This window comes from Anolis sagrei, chromosome 7 (assembly GCF_037176765.1).
Source record: "Anolis sagrei isolate rAnoSag1 chromosome 7, rAnoSag1.mat, whole genome shotgun sequence".
NCBI lineage: Eukaryota > Metazoa > Chordata > Lepidosauria > Squamata > Dactyloidae > Anolis > Anolis sagrei.
The window spans coordinates 1,420,323-1,440,507 of NC_090027.1; the positions used below are offsets into that span (position 1 = coordinate 1,420,323).

Here is a 20,185-nt window from a genome sequence, read left to right on the forward strand (position 1 = left end):
GCTAATCTCATCCTGAGGACAGTGAGTGGGCCTGTTAGTGTTAGTTTGCCTCAGTGAGGGAATTCCTCAGTCTGTGTGAGGCTTCTCTGTGAGGTAGGCCTTTGTTGTTGTTCATTCGTTCAGTCGTCTCCGACTCTTCGTGACCTCATGGACCAGCCCACGCCAGAGCTCCCTGTCGGCCGTTACCACCCCCAGCTCCTTCAAGGTCAGTCCAGTCACTTCAAGGATGCCATCCATCCATCTTGCCCTTGGTCGGCCCCTCTTCCTTTTCCCTTCCACTTTCCCCAGCATAATTGTCTTCTCTAGGCTTTGCTGTCTCCTCCTGATGTGGCCAAAGGACTTCCGCTTGATCTCTAGTCTCCTTCCCTCCAGTGAGCTTTAGTCGGGCTTTCTTTCCTGGAGGATGGACTGGTTGGATCTTCTCGCAGTCCAAGGCACTCTCAGAACTTTCCTCCAACACCACAGCTCAAAAGCATCGATCTTCCTTCGCTCAGCCTTCCCGAAGGTCCAGCTCTCACATCCGTAGGTTACTACAGGGAATACCATGGCTTTGAGGTAGGCCTTAGTCTATGGGAAAACTGAGTGTGAGAAGGCCTGCTTTGAGAAGCTCCGGTGAGAGAAGCCCCAAGTTGAAGGCCATCATGTGTGAAGCTCCAGTGTGAAGGCTGCTGTGTGTAAAAAGCTACTGGGTGAAGCTCCAGTGTATGTTTGTTGTGAGAGGAGGCTCTGTGAGAGCAAAGCTGTTTATCTGCATGAGGAAGAAGCCCAGTGTGGAAGCAAAGAAGGAAGTATAAAGGACTTTGTGTTGTGGAAACCTTGTTATTGTAAATTAGTTGTACCCGCCACGTGTTGCTGTGGCCAGTCTTCCCTTCCTCTTTCTCTCCTTCCTTCCTTCTTTCTCTACCTCTTTCCTTCCTTCCCCTCCCTTTTTCTTTCTCTCCTTTCTTCCTTCTCTATCTATTCTTGGACTGCAACAGTCCGTAGTCCTCCTGATTGATCTATCTACCTACTATCTATCTTTATCTAATGTACGTATCTTATCTATCTGGAGGATTGCTAGGAGTTGCAGTCCAGGAATAGGAAATTGGAAATATGTACAGATTGGGATGTTCTCAAAGAAATCCAAGGAGAAGAAAGCTTGCAGCTTGGAAGGCAGTGCATTTGGAGCATCCTCCTCCCCTAAAGGGCATGGTCTAGGGCAGGGGTCCTCAAACTAAGGCCCAAGGGCTGGATGTGGCCCTCCAAGGTCATTTATCCGGCCCTCGCTCAGGGTGAACCTAAGTCTGGAATTACCTGGAAGCACACAGCAACAACAACAATCCTATCTCATCAGCCAAAAGGGAGGCCCACACTTCCCATTGAAATACTATTAAGTTTATATTGGCTAAAATTGTTCTTCATTTCAATTATTGTATTGTTTTTAAGTGTTATTTGCACTACAAATAAGATATATGCACTGTGCATAGGAATTCTGAATGAATTTTTTTTTGTTTTTCAAATTATAATCCGGCCCTCCAACAGTTTGAGGGACTGTGACCTGGCCCTCTGTTTAAAAGGTTTGAGGACCCCTGGTCTAGGGGATGATGGGAGCTGCCATTTGCACGCGTGCGCTGTATCTTCATTTATTTTTTTGGGTTGTAAAGTCCTTTCTGCTGGTTTTTTTTTTTTGGAGGAGTTTATGAGTGATGGTCACTTGTTGGTCTGTTAGGGGTATAGTGTCCAAATTTTGCATCAATTCGTCCAGTGGTTTTTGAGTTATGTTGATCCCACAAACAAACATTACATTTTTATTTATATAGATCATAATAATAATAATAATAATAATAATAATAAAAACACTTTATTTGTACCCGCTACCATCTCCCCAAGGGACTCGGTGCGGCTTACATGAGGCCGAGCCCAAACACAACAATACAAGCCATAATAACGGAATATGGATAACGAGATTGGTTTATGATTCTACGATGAGACGGCGCGGATGATTTAGTGTAATTGTATTGCTGATAGTTATGTTGATATTATTGTTGTGATATTCCCTTATTGTAAACTGTTTTTATATGTTGTACACCGCCGTGAGTCGCCCTAGGGCTGAGAACGGCGGTCAACAAATGCAGTAAATAAATAAATAAAATAATAACAACAATACAGGAGTTAAAATAAAAACATAGACTGTAAAAATACCACATATAGATAGTGCAACCATATTATTTTGCTATAAAGAAAGCCTCCTATGGAGGAGATAACACTGGTCTGTATGTTTTTGTCTTGTCTTGTCTCCTGATATGTCATCAGCTGGAGACCCCTCCCCGCAGCACCAACTGTCGCTCTGGGCCAGAGTGAAGGGGGGGGGGCAGGGGACAGTTCCACCTTGTCTCCTGTGCTATTCTAATAATATAATATAATATATTGTATATATAATATATATATACTGCAATATAATAATAATAATAATAATGATATTATAATTATATATTTACATTACTTGTAACATTACTAATAATATTACAATATAGTGGTATGGTGCAATATAGCAATGTTTAATGCTGATATTGTACTATGCTAATCTATATATATAAATCTGTTAGGTTGGTTCAACGGGACAGCAAAACTCTAAAAAACCCCAACGAAACTTAACCAAAATTCCCATGCCCATAACACAACCCACAAGGTACAAACATATCTACTCAAAATGAAAAACAACACAACAACACACTCACAAAATGGCAAAACAACTGAGCATGCGCATTGGCGCCCAGCCGCAGAAGAGAAAGAAAAAGGGGGAAGGAAGGAAAGAGGTAGAGAAGGAAGAAATGAGAGACAGAGGGAGGGAAAGAAAAAAGGGGGAAGGAAGGAAGGAGAGAAGGAAAGAAAAAAGGGAATGAAGGAAGGAAAGAGGGAGTGAAGGAAGGGGGAAGATGTAGAGGAAGAGGGAGGGAAGGAAAGAAGGAAAGAGAGAAGGAAGAAAAGAGACTAGAAGAGAAAGAAAAAGGGGGAAGGAAGGAAAGAGATAGAGAAGGAAGAGGAGAAGGAAAGATGGGAGGGAAGGAAGGAAGGAAGGAGGGAAAGAAGGAGAGAAAGAGGGAAGGTTGGCCACAGCAACGCGTGGCGGGTGAAGGTTATTGTTATGCATTATTGTTATTGTTATTGTTATGATGGTGGTGAAATAAAAGGAAATAAAAAGAGAAAGAAGGAAGCAAACAGGGAGGGAAGAAAGGCAAAGGAAGGAAGGGGGAGGGAATGAAGGAAAGAGAGAAGGATGAAACCAAGTAGTGAAAGAAGGAAAGAAAGAAAGAGGTAGAGAAGGAAGAAAGGAGAGAAAGGGGGAGGAAAAGGGGGAAGGAATAGGTAGGGACCTCTCTTTCATAATAGTCCAGATATCTCCCTCAACTTTGATAAGTTTTACTTAGGCCACAGCAACGCGTGGCAGGGCACAGCTAGTCTACATAAATAAAAATGTAATGTTTGTTTGTGGTATTCACAGAACTCCAAAACCACTGGACGAATTGGCACCAAATTTGGACACAAGACACCAATGTATGTCCTTCACTCAAAAAAAAAAAATGATTTTGTCATTTGGGAGTTGTAGTTTCTGGGATTTATAGTTCACCTACACTCAAAGAGCATTCTGAACCCCACCAATTATGGAATTGAACCAAACGAGGCACACAGAACTCCCATGACCAACAGAAAATACTGGAAGGGTTTGGTGGGTAGTGTTCTTTGGTTTTGGGAGTTGTAGTTCACCTACATCCAGAGATCATTGTGGACTCAAACAATGATGGATCTGGACCTCATCAAGGCAACCCCGACTGAGACCACCTTCCACCTGGAAACCAATGCCCTCACTGCAGAAGAAGATGCAGAGCAAGAATAGGGCTCCACATGGACCCACAAGAACACTGGAAGACAATCATCCTCGGAAAACGAGGGATCGCCTAAGGTACGGGATCTGGACCAAACTCTACACAAATACTCAATATGCCCAAATGTGAACACTGGTGGAGTTTGGGGAAAATATAAACTTGACATTTGGGAGTTATAGTTGCTGGGATTTATAGTTCACCTACAATCACAGAGCATTCTGAACCCCACCAATGATGGAATTGGGCCAAACCTCCCACACAGAACCCCCACGTGGGCCACAGCACCGCGTGGCAAGGGACGGCTAATAATATTATATTTTGTATGGCTCAATATTGTCTCCCATGTTGTTTAACATCTACATGAAGCCGCTGGGGGAGATCATCCGGAGTTTCGGGGTACGGTGTCATCTGTACGCAGATGATGTCCAACTCTGTCACTCCTTCCCACCTGCTACTAAGGAGGCTGTCCAGGTCCTGAACCGGTGCCTGGCCGCTGTGACGGTCTGGATGGGGGCGAACAAATTGAAACTGAATCCAGACAAGACAGAGGTACTCCTGGTCAGTCGCAAGGCCGAACAGGGTATAGGGTTACAGCCTATGTTGGATGGGGCTGCACTCCCCCTGAAGACGCAGGTTCGCAGCTTGGGTGTGACCCTGGACTCATCGCTGAGCCTGGAACCCCAGGTATCGGCGGTGACCAGGGGAGCATTCGCACAGCTAAAGCTTGTGCGCCAACTGCGCCCGTACCTTGGGAAGTCTGACTTGGCCACGGTAATCCACGCTCTGGTTACATCCCGTTTAGACTACTGCAACGCTCTCTACGTGGGGTTGCCTTTGAAGACAGCTCGGAAGCTCCAACTAGTCCAACGCTCGGCAGCCATGATTTTAACAGGAGCGGAGCGCAGGAAGCATACAACCCCCCTGTTGCGCCAACTCCACTGGCTACCGATCTGCTACCGGGCTGAATTCAAAGTGCTGGTGTTGGCCTTTAAAGCCCTAAACGGTTCCGGCCCAAGCTACCTATCTGACCGCATCTCTGCCTATGAACCCACCAGGACTTTGAGATCTTCCAGGGAGACCCTGCTCTCGATCCCGCCTGCTTCTCAAGCTCGGCTGGCGGGGACGAGAGATAGGGCCTTCTCGGTGGTGGCTCCTCGGCTGTGGAACGCCCTTCCTACGGACATTAGACTAGCACCATCTCTAATGGTATTCCGCAAAAAGGTGAAGACCTGGATGTTTGTGCAGGCATTTGAGTAATTTAGTGCAATTTGGTAATGGAACATAGGAACAATGGACGACGAACCTGGACTACGCTTGGATGATGAGAAGATTGGGTACGGTTGTTTTTTGTAATAATTGTGCATTGTAATTGCTTATTGGTAATTTATGGATAATGTGTTAAGTCAATTGTTCTATGTTGTATGGAACCACTGCTGTTTCTACTGTTTTTACTGTTTGTGAACCGCTGTGAGTCGCCTTCGGGCTTGAGATACAGCCGTATAGAAGCAAAGTCAATAAATAAATAATAATAAATAATATATTACCTTGTAAGCCGCTCTGAGTCCCCTTCGGGGTGAGAAGGGTGGCATATAAATGTCGTAAATAAATAAATAATAAATAATTCGTTGTTCTTTTTATCTCTTTGGGCTACTGGTGCTGGGCCACGCTGCTAAGAAGTTGTCTTAGGAGATCTGTGGAGGCTGTAGTTTTAATACAAGGAGGAAGGATCCCAGAAGGATCTTCCATTCACCCTCCTACCTCTCACTGAAGAGGCGTCAACCTCCATCTCCTCCTCCTTCGGGCCGGAGCGCAAAGGCTTGATATCTTCTTGGTCGTCCTCCTTGAAAAGCCAACCCGAATGGGCCAGAGGCAGCTGGACAGGCTTATTCCGGATGTCATTTTTCAAGCCTGGGTCATCCAGGAACTGGAAGAAAGGAGCAAAAAAGGAAAGGCTAAGGCTGGATCTACACTGTAGAACTAACACAGTTCGACGCCACTGTAACTGCCATGGCTCAATGCTTTGGAATCACGGGAATTGATTTGGTGAGGCACCAGCACTCTTTGGAAGAGAGGACTAGAGACCTTGTAAAACTACGACTCTCATAATTCCATAGCATCGAACCACTGCAATTAAAGTGACATAAAACTTCATTAATTAATAATCTAAAACAGTGGTTCTCAACCTTCCTAATGCCGCGACCCCTTAATACAGTTCCTCATGTTGTGGTGACCCCCAACCAGAACCCTAACATTATGAATCACCATGTAAATAATGATCTGCAGGATGTACTTTCATTCACTGGAGCAAATTTGGGACAAATACCCGGTATGCCCAAATTTGAATACTGGTGGGGTTGGCGGGGGGATTGATTTTGCCATTTGGGAGTTGTAGTTGCTGGGATTTATAGTTAACCTGTAAACAAAGAGCATTCTGAACCCCACCAAGAATGGAATTGAACCAAAGTTGGCACAGAGAACTCCCATGATCAACAGAAAATACTGGAAGGGTTTGGTGGGCATTGACCTTGAGTTAGGGAGTTGTAGTTCGCCTACATCCAAAGAGCACAGTGGGCTCAAACAATGATGGACCTGGACCAAACTTGGCGCGGATACTCAATATGCCCAAATGTGAAGACTGATGGGGTTTGGGGAAAATAGACTTTGACATTTGGGAGTTGTAGATACTGGGATTTATAGTTCACCTACAATCAAGGAGTGTTCTGAACCCCACCAATAATAGTATTGGGCCAAACTTCCCACACAGAACCCCCATGACCAACAGAAAATACTGTGTTTTCTGATGGTCTTTGGTGACCCCTCTGACACTCCCTCACGACCCCCCCAGGGGTCCCGACCCCCAGGTTGAGAAACACTGATTTAAAACAACTGAAATAAAACCTCATATGATAGAAGGAGAGAAAGGTTCAAAGAAAGAAAAATAGAAGAAAGAGAAGAGGAAGACACCGCCATCACGATACCCAGGAAGTCCAGAGGATCTTCACTTTTTAAAAGACTTTTTTGAATATATATATATATTCAATATATATATATATATATATTGAATATATATATATAAAAACTTTATATATTACTTTTCTTTTTTTACCTTTTTTTCTCTCTCTTTGTTTTCACCTTACTATTTCCTACTTTCCTATCTTCTTGCAAAAAGTGGGTGCTAGAAACAACATCATACAAAAGCTGACTGGCACAACCTGGGGATCACAACCAGATACAGTGAAGACATCTGCCCTTGCGCTATGCTACTCTGCTGCTGAGTATGCATGCCCAGTGTGGAACACATCTCACCACACTAAAGCAGTGGATGTGGCTCTTAATGAGACATGCCGCATTATCACGGGGTGCCTGCGCCCTACATCACTGGAGAAATGACATTGCTTAGCCGGTATTGCACCACCTGACATCCGCCGGGAAGTAACAGTCAATAGTGAAAGGACCAAGGCAGAGACATCTCCAGCTCACCCCCTGTTTGGGTATCAGCCAGCACGTCAACGACTTAAATCTAGAAATAGTTTTCTAAGATCTACAGAGACACTGACTGGAACACCTCAGCAAGCGAGAGTCCAAAAGTGGCAGGCTCAAACCCAGAACCTCAACCAATGGCTGATACCAAATGAGAGACTCCCTCCTGGGTACACAGAGGACTGGGCAACCTGGAAGGCACTGAACAGACTGCGCTCTGGCACCAAGAGATGCAGAGCCAACCTTCAGAAATGGGGCTACAAGGTGGAATCCTCGACATGCGAGTGTGGAGAGGAGCAAACCACTGACTACCTGCTGCAATGCAACCTGAGCCCTGCCACATGATGCACAAGGGAGGACCTTCTTGCAGCAACACCGGAGGCACTCCAAGGGGACAGAGACTGGTCAAAGGACATTTAATCAACTCTCATACTCACAAATTTTGTAATCTGCTTGTTTGCTTTGTTCTTTTAGAAATGTAATATAATTTGACTGGTTGTTCTGACACGACAAATAAAATCTTCTCGCAAATATTCCCCCTTTTTCCCTGTAACTGTATAAAATACTTAATAAAAATATTTTTTAATAAAACTTCATTAATTCTATGGAATAGATGCACCCTATGTGTAAAAATAAATAAATAAAAGCTATCCTTTACGCTTTATTTCAGAGTATCTCTATATGTAGGGGTGTGTTTACAATTAAAAAAGAAATATGGATAGGCCTGTAATGTAACTGTGTAGAGGCAAGGACAGAAACTGATGTGAATACAGTTGTAGATGTCGCACCTCAGGGTAGATTCACCTTGCTTGGAGCACCACACACACACCAAGGCTGTAGGTTTTGTAGTTTTTTTAAAGAAAAGGCAAAGTCTTAAACACAAAAGCAAAGTTGCAAGAGTTCAATAGTCAAACAGGGTCTTAAATGCAAAGGCAGCGTTTGGAATCAGTCCAGAGGCAAATAACATGAAGCATAAACCACAAGCATTGATCAGACAAGATTCCATGGCAGCATGACAGAGTCCCAAGAAGCCAAGATCCACAACAAAGTCCCAAGAAGCCAAAAGCATTGCCCAAAAGCCGAGGCAACCCAAAGAAGTTATCAGGTTGTTCGCTGAAGTTGCACTGACAAAAGGTTGCCTTCAATCAGCTCACTAAATATCCTTTCCCAGCATGAAAGCATTCCTTGAGAGCAGGACGTGTGAAAAAGATCTTGGAGTCCTCGTGGACAACAAGTTAAACATGAGCCAGGAATGTGATGTGGCGGCAAAAAAAGCCAATGGGATTTTGGCCTGCATCAATAGGAACCTAGTGTCTAGATCTAGGGAAGTCATGCTCCCCATGCTCTATTCCGCTTTGGTTAGACCACGTTATCTGGAATATTGTGTCCAATTCTGGGCACCACAATTCAAGAGAGATATTGACAAGCTGGAATGTGTCCAGAGGAGGGCGAATAAAATGATCAAGGGTCTGGAGAACAAGCCCTATGAGGAGCGGCTTAAGGAGCTGGGCATGTTTAGCCTGCAGAAGAGAAGGCTGAGAGGAGACATGAGAGAGCCATGTATAAATATGTGAGAGGAAGCCACAGGGAGGAGGAGGGAGCAAGCTTGTTTTCTGCTTCCCTGGAGACTAGAACGTAATGGAACAATGGCTTCAAACTACAAGAGAGGAAATTCCATCTGAACATGAGGAAGAACTTCCTGATTGTGAGAGCCGTTCAGCAGTGGAACTCTCTGCCCCGGAGTGTGGTGGAGGCTTCTTCTTTGGAAGCTTTGAAACAGAGGCTGGATGGCCATCTGTCAGGGGTGATTTGAATGCAATATTCCTGCTTCTTGGCAGAATGGGGTTGGACTGGATGGCCCGGGAGGTCTCTCCCAACTCTTTCTATGATTCTATGATTCTCTGACCTCTAACCTCTCTCTTGTTTGCAAGCCTAGTACTACAACAAACCCTGAGTTGCAAGCGATTCTCCCTATCTAACTGTGGAGAGGCTTCAAGGTCAAATAACTCATTATCCTGGAGCTGGGAATCAACAGCATCGGCGGGCAAAGAGCTGCTGCCAGGCTGACTCGCCTCCTCCACTTGCACCTGTGAAGTTTCACTAAGATCAGAAACATCTTCTAAAACAACATCCCTTCCCATGGGAAACTGGAAGTCGTCTTCAGCATCAGCTTCAACATCGTCTGTATCAACAATAGGAACATGTTCAGGAATCTGAAACCCATCATCCTCTTCCAGCTCCTGCTGAGCTCCTGCTGAGCCACTAGATCAGTCACCAGAGGCTGATGGGTTAACTAATAATTTAGATAACATTGTGAGCTTCCCTGTGGCATAAAGTGATGGGCTCTCGAGTCTGGGAAATGATGGTTCTCTCTGTGAGAAAAGCGGCTTGGAAAGTGCAGGGCCTCAAGGGCATTCAGGGGAGTCAGAAGTAGCAACAACGGATAAGGATTCAAGTGAAGAGCTGAGTGATAAGGAGGGTTTCTGGAAATCAACAAAAGGGCTACGGAGGGCTACGGAAATCAACAAAAGTCTTTGTTTACAAATCAGAGCCAAAAATAGATTGCATTGTTCAGAGAGATTACATGGGGAAGTTGTGAAAGAAATTCACAGGAAACTGAAAATGATTTCATGGGTGTCTATTAAACAAGTTGTTTACCTTAGGTCAGTTCAGGCAACACTGCATGAGAGTGAGAAGTTAGGCCTGAATTCTCTTGTTCCTGGTTCAAGTCAAGCTTTGGTTTTGGATTTAATACGTCCTGGATGTTTTTTGGGTTCTTGTTCATTTTCAAGTGTTATTTATTTATTTATTTGCTATATTTATACCCCGCCCTTCTCCCCCCAAAAGGGACTCAGGGCGGCCCAACAAAAGCACCATACGATGCTAGCATCATAAAAACAACCACAGTACAATCAAATATTAAAAATTAAAACAAGTAATTAAGACACATCCATTAAAATCAAAATCCAAAAACCAGTCTGGGTCAATTCATTGCCCTAAGTTGTGTGATCGTCTTCCACTTGATGCTCACTGATCAAATGCTTGGTCCCATCACCAGGTCTTGATTTTCCTTCTAAAAGACAAGAGGGAGGTGGCCAATCTGATGTCTCTCGGGAGGGCGTTCTATAGGCAGGGGGCCACTGCTGAGAAGGCCCTGTCTCTCGTCCCCATCCACCGCGTTTGCGATAGTGGTGGGATCGAGAGCAGGGCCTCTCCTGATCTTAAACTTCGTGATGGTTCGTGGCAGGAGATACGTTCGGACAGGTAGTCTGGGCCAGAACCGTTTAGGGCTTTAAAGGTTAAAACCAGCACTTTGAATTGTGCTCGGAAGCTGATCGGTAGCCAGTGGAGTTGGCATAACAAAGGAGTTGTATGTTCCCTGTACGTTGCTCCGGTGAGCAACCTGGCTGCCGATTGTTGGAGTAGTTGAAGCTTCCGGGCAGTCTTCAAAGGCAGCCCCATGTACAAGAGAGGAGATTCCATCGGAACATGAGGAAGAACTTCCTGACTGTGAGAGCCGTTCAGCAGTGGAACTCTCTGCCTTCCCCGGAGTGTGGTGGAGGCTCCTTCTTTGGAAGCTTTTAAGCAGAGGCTGGATGGCCATTTGTCAGGGGTGATTTGAATGCAATATTCCTGCTTCTTGGCAGAATGGGGTTGGACTGGATGAAGGCCCATGAGGTCTCTTCCAACTCTTTGATTCTATGATTCTATGAGTGTGTAGTAGTAGTCTATTTGGGATGTTACTAGTTATACCTTCTTGCTTAGTCCACACTTATGCTGTATCTGTGATTCCTGACTGTTCCTGGACTTTGCCACCTCTGGAACTCTATGAGACATTTGGATTATTGTTTGTATATCACCTGTTGCTGAACCTTTTTCAATTATATATCTTCATTTCTTATTCCTGATTTTTATAGGGTTTTTACAACAAACGGTTTGTTTATATTCTGGGACTCTTATTTGGTGCGGTGTTCATAGGTGTTTCCAGGCCTGGGGTGCAACAAATACTACACAAACAGGTTCATTCAAGCCTCAGATTGTATATATCACATCAACAGATGGCAGTGAGTTACTGTGCACCTAAGTAACTTAATAATAATAATAATAATAATAATAATAATAATAACTTTATTTATACCCTGCCACCATCTCCCCAAGGGACTCGGAGCGGCTTACATGAGGCCAAGCTCAACAACACATCAATAAACAAGAAAGCAATAAACACAAAATAACAACAATACAATTAAATAAATCACATATAAACATTAACATGCAAGGATTTTAAAACCTATGGCTGGGCCAGATGTAAAAGTTTAAAAATTAAAAAAATAAACGCTGGGCATGAACAAGGTAGGATATACTGTATATACTCGAGTATAAGCCGACCCGAATATAAGCCGAGGCACCTAATTTTATCACAAAAAACTGGGAAAACGTATTGACTCGAGTCGAAGCCGAGGGTGGGAAATGCAGCCACTATGGGTCAATTTAAAAAAAAAAAAACAGATACCAATAAAATTACATTAATTGAGGCATCAATAGGCTAAATGTTTCTGAATATTTACATAAAACTGTAATTTAAGATAAGACTGTCCAACTCTTATTAAAGCATTATTCTAACCTCCTTCAATGCAAATGTACTTATTATTAAAATAAAAAATATAATAAAAATAATAGAGTAAAATAATGAAAATGCAATAAAAACAGTAATAATAGAGTAAAATAATAAATGTAGTAATAATAGGGTTAAATACTGTATATGTAATAATAATAATAATAATAAGATTAAAATAATAAATGTAATAATAATAGGGTAAAATACTGTAAATGTAATAATAATAATAATAAATAGATTAAAATAATAAATGTAATATAATAATAGGGTAAAATACTGTAAATGTAATAATAATAATAATAATAATAATAATAATAAATAGATTAAAATAATAAATGTAATATAATAATGGGGTAAAATACTGTATATGTAATAATAATAATAATAATAAATAGATTAAAATAATAAATGTAATATAATAATAGGGTAAAATACTGTATATGTAATAATAATAATAGTAATAATAATAATAAATAGATTAAAATAATAAATGTAATATAATAATAGGGTAAAATACTGTATATGTAATAATAATAATAATAATAATAATAATAAATAGATTAAAATAATAAATGTAATATAATAATAGGGTAAAATACTGTATATGTAATAATAATAATAATAATAATAATAAATAGATTAAAATAATAAATGTAATATAATAATAGGGTAAAATACTGTATATGTAATAATAATAATAATAATAATAATAATAAATAGATTAAAATAATAAATGTAATATAATAATAGGGTAAAATACTGTATATGTAATAATAATAATAGTAATAATAATAATAAATAGATTAAAATAATAAATGTAATATAATAATAGGGTAAAATACTGTATATGTAATAATAATAATAATAATAATAAATAGATTAAAATAATAAATGTAATATAATAATAGGGTAAAATACTGTATATGTAATAATAATAATAGTAATAATAATAATAAATAGATTAAAATAATAAATGTAATATAATAATAGGGTAAAATACTGTATATGTAATAATAATAATAATAATAATAAATAGATTAAAATAATAAATGTAATATAATAATAGGGTAAAATACTGTATATGTAATAATAATAACAATAATAATAATAATAATAATAATAAATAGATTAAAATAATAAATGTAATATAATAATAGGGTAAAATACTGTATATGTAATAATAATAATAATAATAATAATAATAAATAGATTAAAATAATAAATGTAATATAATAATAGGGTAAAATACTGTATATGTAATAATAATAATAGTAATAATAATAATAAATAGATTAAAATAATAAATGTAATATAATAATAGGGTAAAATACTGTATATGTAATAATAATAATAATAATAATAAATAGATTAAAATAATAAATGTAATATAATAATAGGGTAAAATACTGTATATGTAATAATAATAATAGTAATAATAATAATAAATAGATTAAAATAATAAATGTAATATAATAATAGGGTAAAATACTGTATATGTAATAATAATAATAATAATAATAAATAGATTAAAATAATAAATGTAATATAATAATAGGGTAAAATACTGTATATGTAATAATAATAATAATAATAATAATAAAAAATAGATTAAAATAATAAATGTAATATAATAATAGGGTAAAATACTGTATATGTAATAATAATAATAATAATAAATAGATTAAAATAATAAATGTAATATAATAATAGGGTAAAATACTGTATATGTAATAATAATAATAATAATAATAATAGAGTAATGTTTGTGCAGGCGTTTGAGTAATTTAGTGCAATCTGGTAATGGAACATAGGAATGGAACAATGGACGACGAACCTGGACTACGCTTGGATGAGGAGAAGATTGGGTACGGTTGTTTTTGGTAATAATTGTGCATTGTAATTGCTTATTGGTAATTTATGGATAATGTGTTAAGTCAATTGTTATATGTTGTATGGAACCACTGCTGTTTCTACTGTTTTTACTGTTTGTGAACCGCCGTGAGTCGCCTTCGGGCTTGAGATACAGCGGTATATAAGCAAAGTCAATAAATAAATAAAACAATAAATAGAATAATAATAGAGCCAAATAATAAATGTAATAAAATAATACTAATAACAGAGTAAAAGAATAAATAACCTTGACTCGAGTATAAGCCGAGGGGAGCTTTTTCAGTCTAAAAAGGTGGCTGAAAAATTAGGCTTATACTCGAGTATATACAGTAACTGGTACAGGGTTTTCAAAGAGAGATGAGGGAATGCAAGAACTTCCCGTTTCAGCAAAGATCAGGACTCAAAAAAGGTCTGAGCCAGAAGGGGATCGGATTGCAGAGAAGTGAAGCACTCGGCTTTGAAAGAATGCAGGCATCCTATCTGAGAAGCCCAAAGACGGAACCCTCAAGGAGTGTTCGAGACACAGAGGAGACAAATTGCTTTAGACTTGGCCACACCTGCGGCTTCAACACCTGAAGGCCAAAATACCTGCCAAAGTAGCACCGTTTCCCCAAGCTTTCTAAGACATTATGACAGCACAGGTCTGGTGGCATTCCACGGAGAAGGAATCCCACAGACAGAAAGCCACCGCTCTACCGACGCAGACAGGAGTGCAGCGCATGCAAATTAAGATATATTTCCCCCCACAGAAAATGAGCATGCCTCCATTAGAATGGCTGGCGCATAGCTGTCGCCTTGATAGACCAGTTTTCTAAATGGAAGATGCGATAATGTACGGAGGAGGATTGGAGATGACAAGCCTGTCACCCGACAGGTGGATTGGGAAAGGCCCTTCTCATCCGATGCCGCCTTTCGCAATCTTTCCAGGAGTGTACTGTTTTACATCATCTTTGAAAATGTAACCTAGTGTTGATATTCCCACACTAAAGACTATCATATTAAAAGAGAATACCGTATATATGCGAACATAAGCCGAGTTTTTCATCCCTTTTTTAAGGCTGAAAAACTGCCCCTCGGTTTATACTCGAGTCAGTTATTTATTATTTTACTCTGTTATAATAATAATAATTATTATCATCATCATCATCATCATCATTGCATTTGTTATTTTACTCTATTTACTATTATTATTACATTTAAATTATTTTACACTATTATTATTTTATTACATTTATTATTTTACTCATTATTATTACATTTATTATTTTACTCTATTATTTATTTGCTTTATTTCTATACCGCATTTTTCAGCCCTTAACAGGCGACTCAATGCGGTTTATTATTACTTTTATTATTACATTTCCATTATTTTACTCTATTATTATTATTATTATTATTATCGCATTGTTATTTTACTCTTATTTTATTCTAATTGCAATTATTATTACATTTATCATTTTTATTTATTTATTATTATTAGGTTTATTTTACTCTATTATTATTATTACATTTATTATTTTACTCTATTATCACTTTTATTATTACATTTCCATTATTTTACTCTATTGTTATTGTTGTTATTATTATTATTATTATTATTACATTTGTAATTTTACTCTTATTTTACTCTATTTACTATTATTATTACATTTAAATTGTTTTACTCTATTAATATTAATATTACATTTATTATTTTTTCCTTTATTTATTATTAGTACATTTATTTTACTCTATTATTATTATTACATTTATTATTTTACTCTATTATCACTTTTATTCTTACATTTCCATTATTTTACTTTATTATTATTATTACATTAATTATTTTACTCTATTATTACCTTTATTATTACAATTCCATTATTTTACTCTATTGTTATTATTATAATTATTACATTTGTTATTTTACTCTTATTTTACTCTATTTACTATTATTATTACATTTAAATTATTTTACTCTATTATTATTATTATTGCATTTATTATTTTACTCTATTATCACTTTTATTCTTACATTTCCATTATTTTACTTTATTATTATTATTACATTTATTATTTTACTCTATTATTACTTTTATTATTACATTTCCATTATTTTACTTTATTATTATTATTATTATTACATTTGTTATTTTATTCTTATTTTACTCTATTTACTATTATTATTACATTTAAATTATTTTACTCTATTATTATTATTATTGCATTTATTATTTTACTCTATTATCACTTTTATTCTTACATTTCCATTATTTTACTTTATTATTATTATTACATTTATTATTTTACTCTATTATTACTTTTATTCTTACATTTCCATTATTTTACTTTATTATTATTATTATTATTACATTTGTTATTTTACTCTTATTTTACTCTATTTACTATTATTACATTTAAATTATTTTACTCTATTATTATTATTATTGCATTTATTATTTTACTCTATTATCACTTTTATTATTACATTTCCATTATTTTACTCTATTATTACTTTTATTATTACATTTCCATTATTTTACTCTATTATTATTATAATTATTACATTTGTTATTTTATTCTTATTTTACTCTATTTACTATTATTATTACATTTAAATTATTTTACTCTATTATTATTATTATTAAATTTATTATTTTACTCTATTATCACTTTTATTATTACATTTCCATTATTTTACCCTATTATTATTATTATTACATCTGTTATTTTACGCTCTTTATTCTTATTGGAAGGACACGTAAGCACATTTACATTGAAGAAGGTTAGAATAATGCTTTAATCAGAGTTGGGCAGTCTTATCTTCAATTACAGTTTTACATAAATAATCAAAAACATTTAATTTACTGATGCCTCAATTAATATAATTTTATTGGTCCCTATTTCTATTTTGGAATTCCCCAGGAGCGGCTGGATTTCCCACCTTCCTGGATGTGAAGCAAAATAATCAGGCAAAGGAAGCGTGGGACAGAAATAATCTGTCAAAGGCAATTCTAATTTCACACCTCAAAACTGCAGGAGATGTTGCCACCTCCACCAGGTAGAGGAGAGGCTTCAATGAGTTGGCTGCGAAGGTTGCAACCTCTGTTCTTGCAACATTTCAGGCAGGTAAGGTAGACTCTCGTCTCAAATATCGCCACCCGCAAACTTACATCATCCTTCTCCAACATGCGCAGGATGTGCTTGGTCTCTTCGTCCGTCTCCCTCTTTTCTTTCTTGATGTTGATGATGTGGGAAGGGCCGAAGTCCGACACGTCCACCGTCTTATCCCAGGCACCTGGGCCAAAAGCAAGGCGGGCATCTCTGTGAGCATCATCACACCTTTCTCTCTCTCTTAAAGGCTAGCTTCACCTATAAAGTGGGCATTCATCCTTCCGCATTTGCAGTTTGGACGATCCATAGATTTGATTGCAAGCCTTCTCTCTAGGAATCTCAAAAGGTAATCCTATAGTCAGCTTGGAAGACCTAGGGCAGGCATGGGCAAACTTCAGCCCTCCAGGTGTTTTGGACTTCAACTCCCACCATTCCTAACAGCCTCAGGCCCCTTCCTTTTCCCCCTCAGCCGCTTCTCACACCAAACCTACTCATACCGAGGCCTTTCGCCCTCTGACACCTTCTCACACTGAGGGCTCTCTCAGACTGATGCCTCTCTCACACTGAGGCCTACTCATACTGAGGCCTTTCGCCCTCTGATGCCTTCTCACACTGAGGACTCTCCCAGACTGATGCCTCTCTCACACTGAGGCCTACTCATACTGAGGCCTTTCGCCCTCTGACGCCTTCTCACACTGAGGGCTCTCTCAGACTGATGCCTCTCTCACACTGAGGCCTACTCATACCGAGGCCTTTCGCCCTCTGATGCCTTCTCACACTGAGGGCTCTCTCAGACTGATGCCTCTCTCACACTGAGGCCTACTCATACAGAGGCCTTTCGCCCTCTGATGCCTTCTCACACTGAGGACTCTCCCAGACTGATGCCTCTCTCACACTGAGGCCTACTCATACTGAGGCCTTTCGCCCTCTGACGCCTTCTCACACTGAGGGCTCTCTCAGACTGATGCCTCTCTCACACTGAGGCCTACTCATACCGAGGCCTTTCGCCCTCTGATGCCTTCTCACACTGAGGGCTCTCTCAGACTGATGCCTCTCTCACACTGAGGCCTACTCATACTGAGGCCTTTCGCCCTCTGACGCCTTCTCACACTGAGGGCTCTCTCAGACTGATGCCTCTCACACTGAGGCCTACTCATACTGAGGCCTTTCGCCCTCTGACGCCTTCTCACACTGAGGGCTCTCTCAGACTGATGCCTCTCTCACACTGAGGCCTACTCATACTGAGGCCTTTCGCCCTCTGACGCCTTCTCACACTGAGGGCTCTCTCAGACTGATGCCTCTCTCACACTGAGGCCTACTCATACTGAGGCCTTTCGCCCTCTGACGCCTTCTCACACTGAGGGCTCTCTCAGACTGATGCCTCTCACACTGAGGCCTACTCATACTGAGGCCTTTCGCCCTCTGACGCCTTCTCACACTGAGGGCTCTCTCAGACTGATGCCTCTCTCACACTGAGGCCTACTCATACTGAGGCCTTTCGCCCTCTGACGCCTTCTCACACTGAGGGCTCTCTCAGACTGATGCCTCTCTCACACTGAGGCCTACTCATACTGAGGCCTTTCGCCCTCTGATGCCTTCTCACACTGAGGACTCTCCCAGACTGATGCCTCTCTCACACTGAGGCCTACTCATACTGAGGCCTTTCGCCCTCTGACGCCTTCTCACACTGAGGGCTCTCTCAGACTGATGCCTCTCTCACACTGAGGCCTACTCATACCGAGGCCTTTCGCCCTCTGATGCCTTCTCACACTGAGGGCTCTCTCAGACTGATGCCTCTCTCACACTGAGGCCTACTCATACTGAGGCCTTTCGCCCTCTGATGCCTTCTCACACTGAGGACTCTCCCAGACTGATGCCTCTCTCACACTGAGGCCTACTCATACTGAGGCCTTTCGCCCTCTGACGCCTTCTCACACTGAGGGCTCTCTCAGACTGATGCCTCTCTCACACTGAGGCCTACTCATACTGAGGCCTTTCGCCCTCTGACGCCTTCTCACACTGAGGGCTCTCTCAGACTGATGCCTCTCTCACACTGAGGCCTACTCATACTGAGGCCTTTCGCCCTCTGACGCCTTCTCACACTGAGGGCTCTCTCAGACTGATGCCTCTCTCACACTGAGGCCTACTCATACTGAGGCCTTTCGCCCTCTGACGCCTTCTCACACTGAGGGCTCTCTCAGACTGATGCCTCTCACACTGAGGCCTACTCATACTGAGGCCTTTCGCCCTCTGACGCCTTCTCACACTGAGGGCTCTCTCAGACTGATGCCTCTCTCACACTGAGGCCTACTCATACTGAGGCCTTTCGCCCTCTGACGCCTTCTCACACTGAGGGCTCTCTCAGACTGATGCCTCTCTCACACTGAGGCCTACTCATACCGAGGCCTTTCGCCCTCTGATGCCTTCTCACACTGAGGGCTCTCTCAGACTGATGCCTCTCTCACACTGAGGCCTACTCATACTGAGGCCTTTCGCCCTCTGACGCCTTCTCACACTGAGGGCTCTCTCAGACTGATGCCTCTCTCACACTGAGGCCTATTCATACCGAGGCCTTTCGCCCTCTGACGCCTTCTCACACTGAGGGCTCTCTCAGACTGATACCTCTCTCACACTGAGGCCTACTCATACTGAGGCCTACTGACACACTGGGGCCCTTAAGTTGAAGCTTAAGTGGCTGAGGGGGGAAAGGAAGGGGCCTGAGGCTGTTAGGAATGATGGGAGTTGAAGTCCAAAACACCTGGAGCGTCCAAGTTTGTTTGTTTGTTTATCTATATAAATAAAAATGTCATGTTCGTTTGTGGGATTAACATAGCTCAAAAACCACTGGATGAACTGACACCAAATTTGGACACAAGACACCTAACAGTCCAACGAGTGTTCATCACCCCTAAAAACACAACCCCCCCCCACAGAACGGACTTAAAACCCCCCCAAAATACACCATATATACATATACACATACACTCATATACATATACAAATGAACGCATATACATACACATATGTATATATATATATACACATAAATATACACACACATACATATACATACACACATATATACATTTACACATTAACACACACAAATATACACATGCACACATACATACATATATACATATACACAAAACAAAGGTTAAGGGGCTGAACAGGTGTCACCTATCAGGTCCTGATCAACATCTTTATTAATGACTTAGATGTGTGTGTGTGTGGTTTTGTGCAT

General features: G+C 39.9%; 1 protein-coding gene across 3 annotated transcripts in view; it reads right to left on the reverse strand.

Annotated features, from left to right (window-relative positions):
• Nucleotides 1-20,185, reverse strand: part of POLR3D (RNA polymerase III subunit D) — a 48,922-nt gene that overhangs the window by 9,629 nt on the left and 19,108 nt on the right. For all 3 annotated transcript variants that reach the window (XM_067470625.1, XM_067470624.1, XM_067470623.1), the window contains exons 5-6: nt 17,001-17,125; nt 5,622-5,787 (exon numbers count right to left, since the gene is read on the reverse strand). In XM_067470625.1, coding sequence (XP_067326726.1) covers nt 5,622-5,787; nt 17,001-17,125 — 291 coding nt within the window. The remainder of the gene's footprint in view (nt 1-5,621; nt 5,788-17,000; nt 17,126-20,185) is intronic.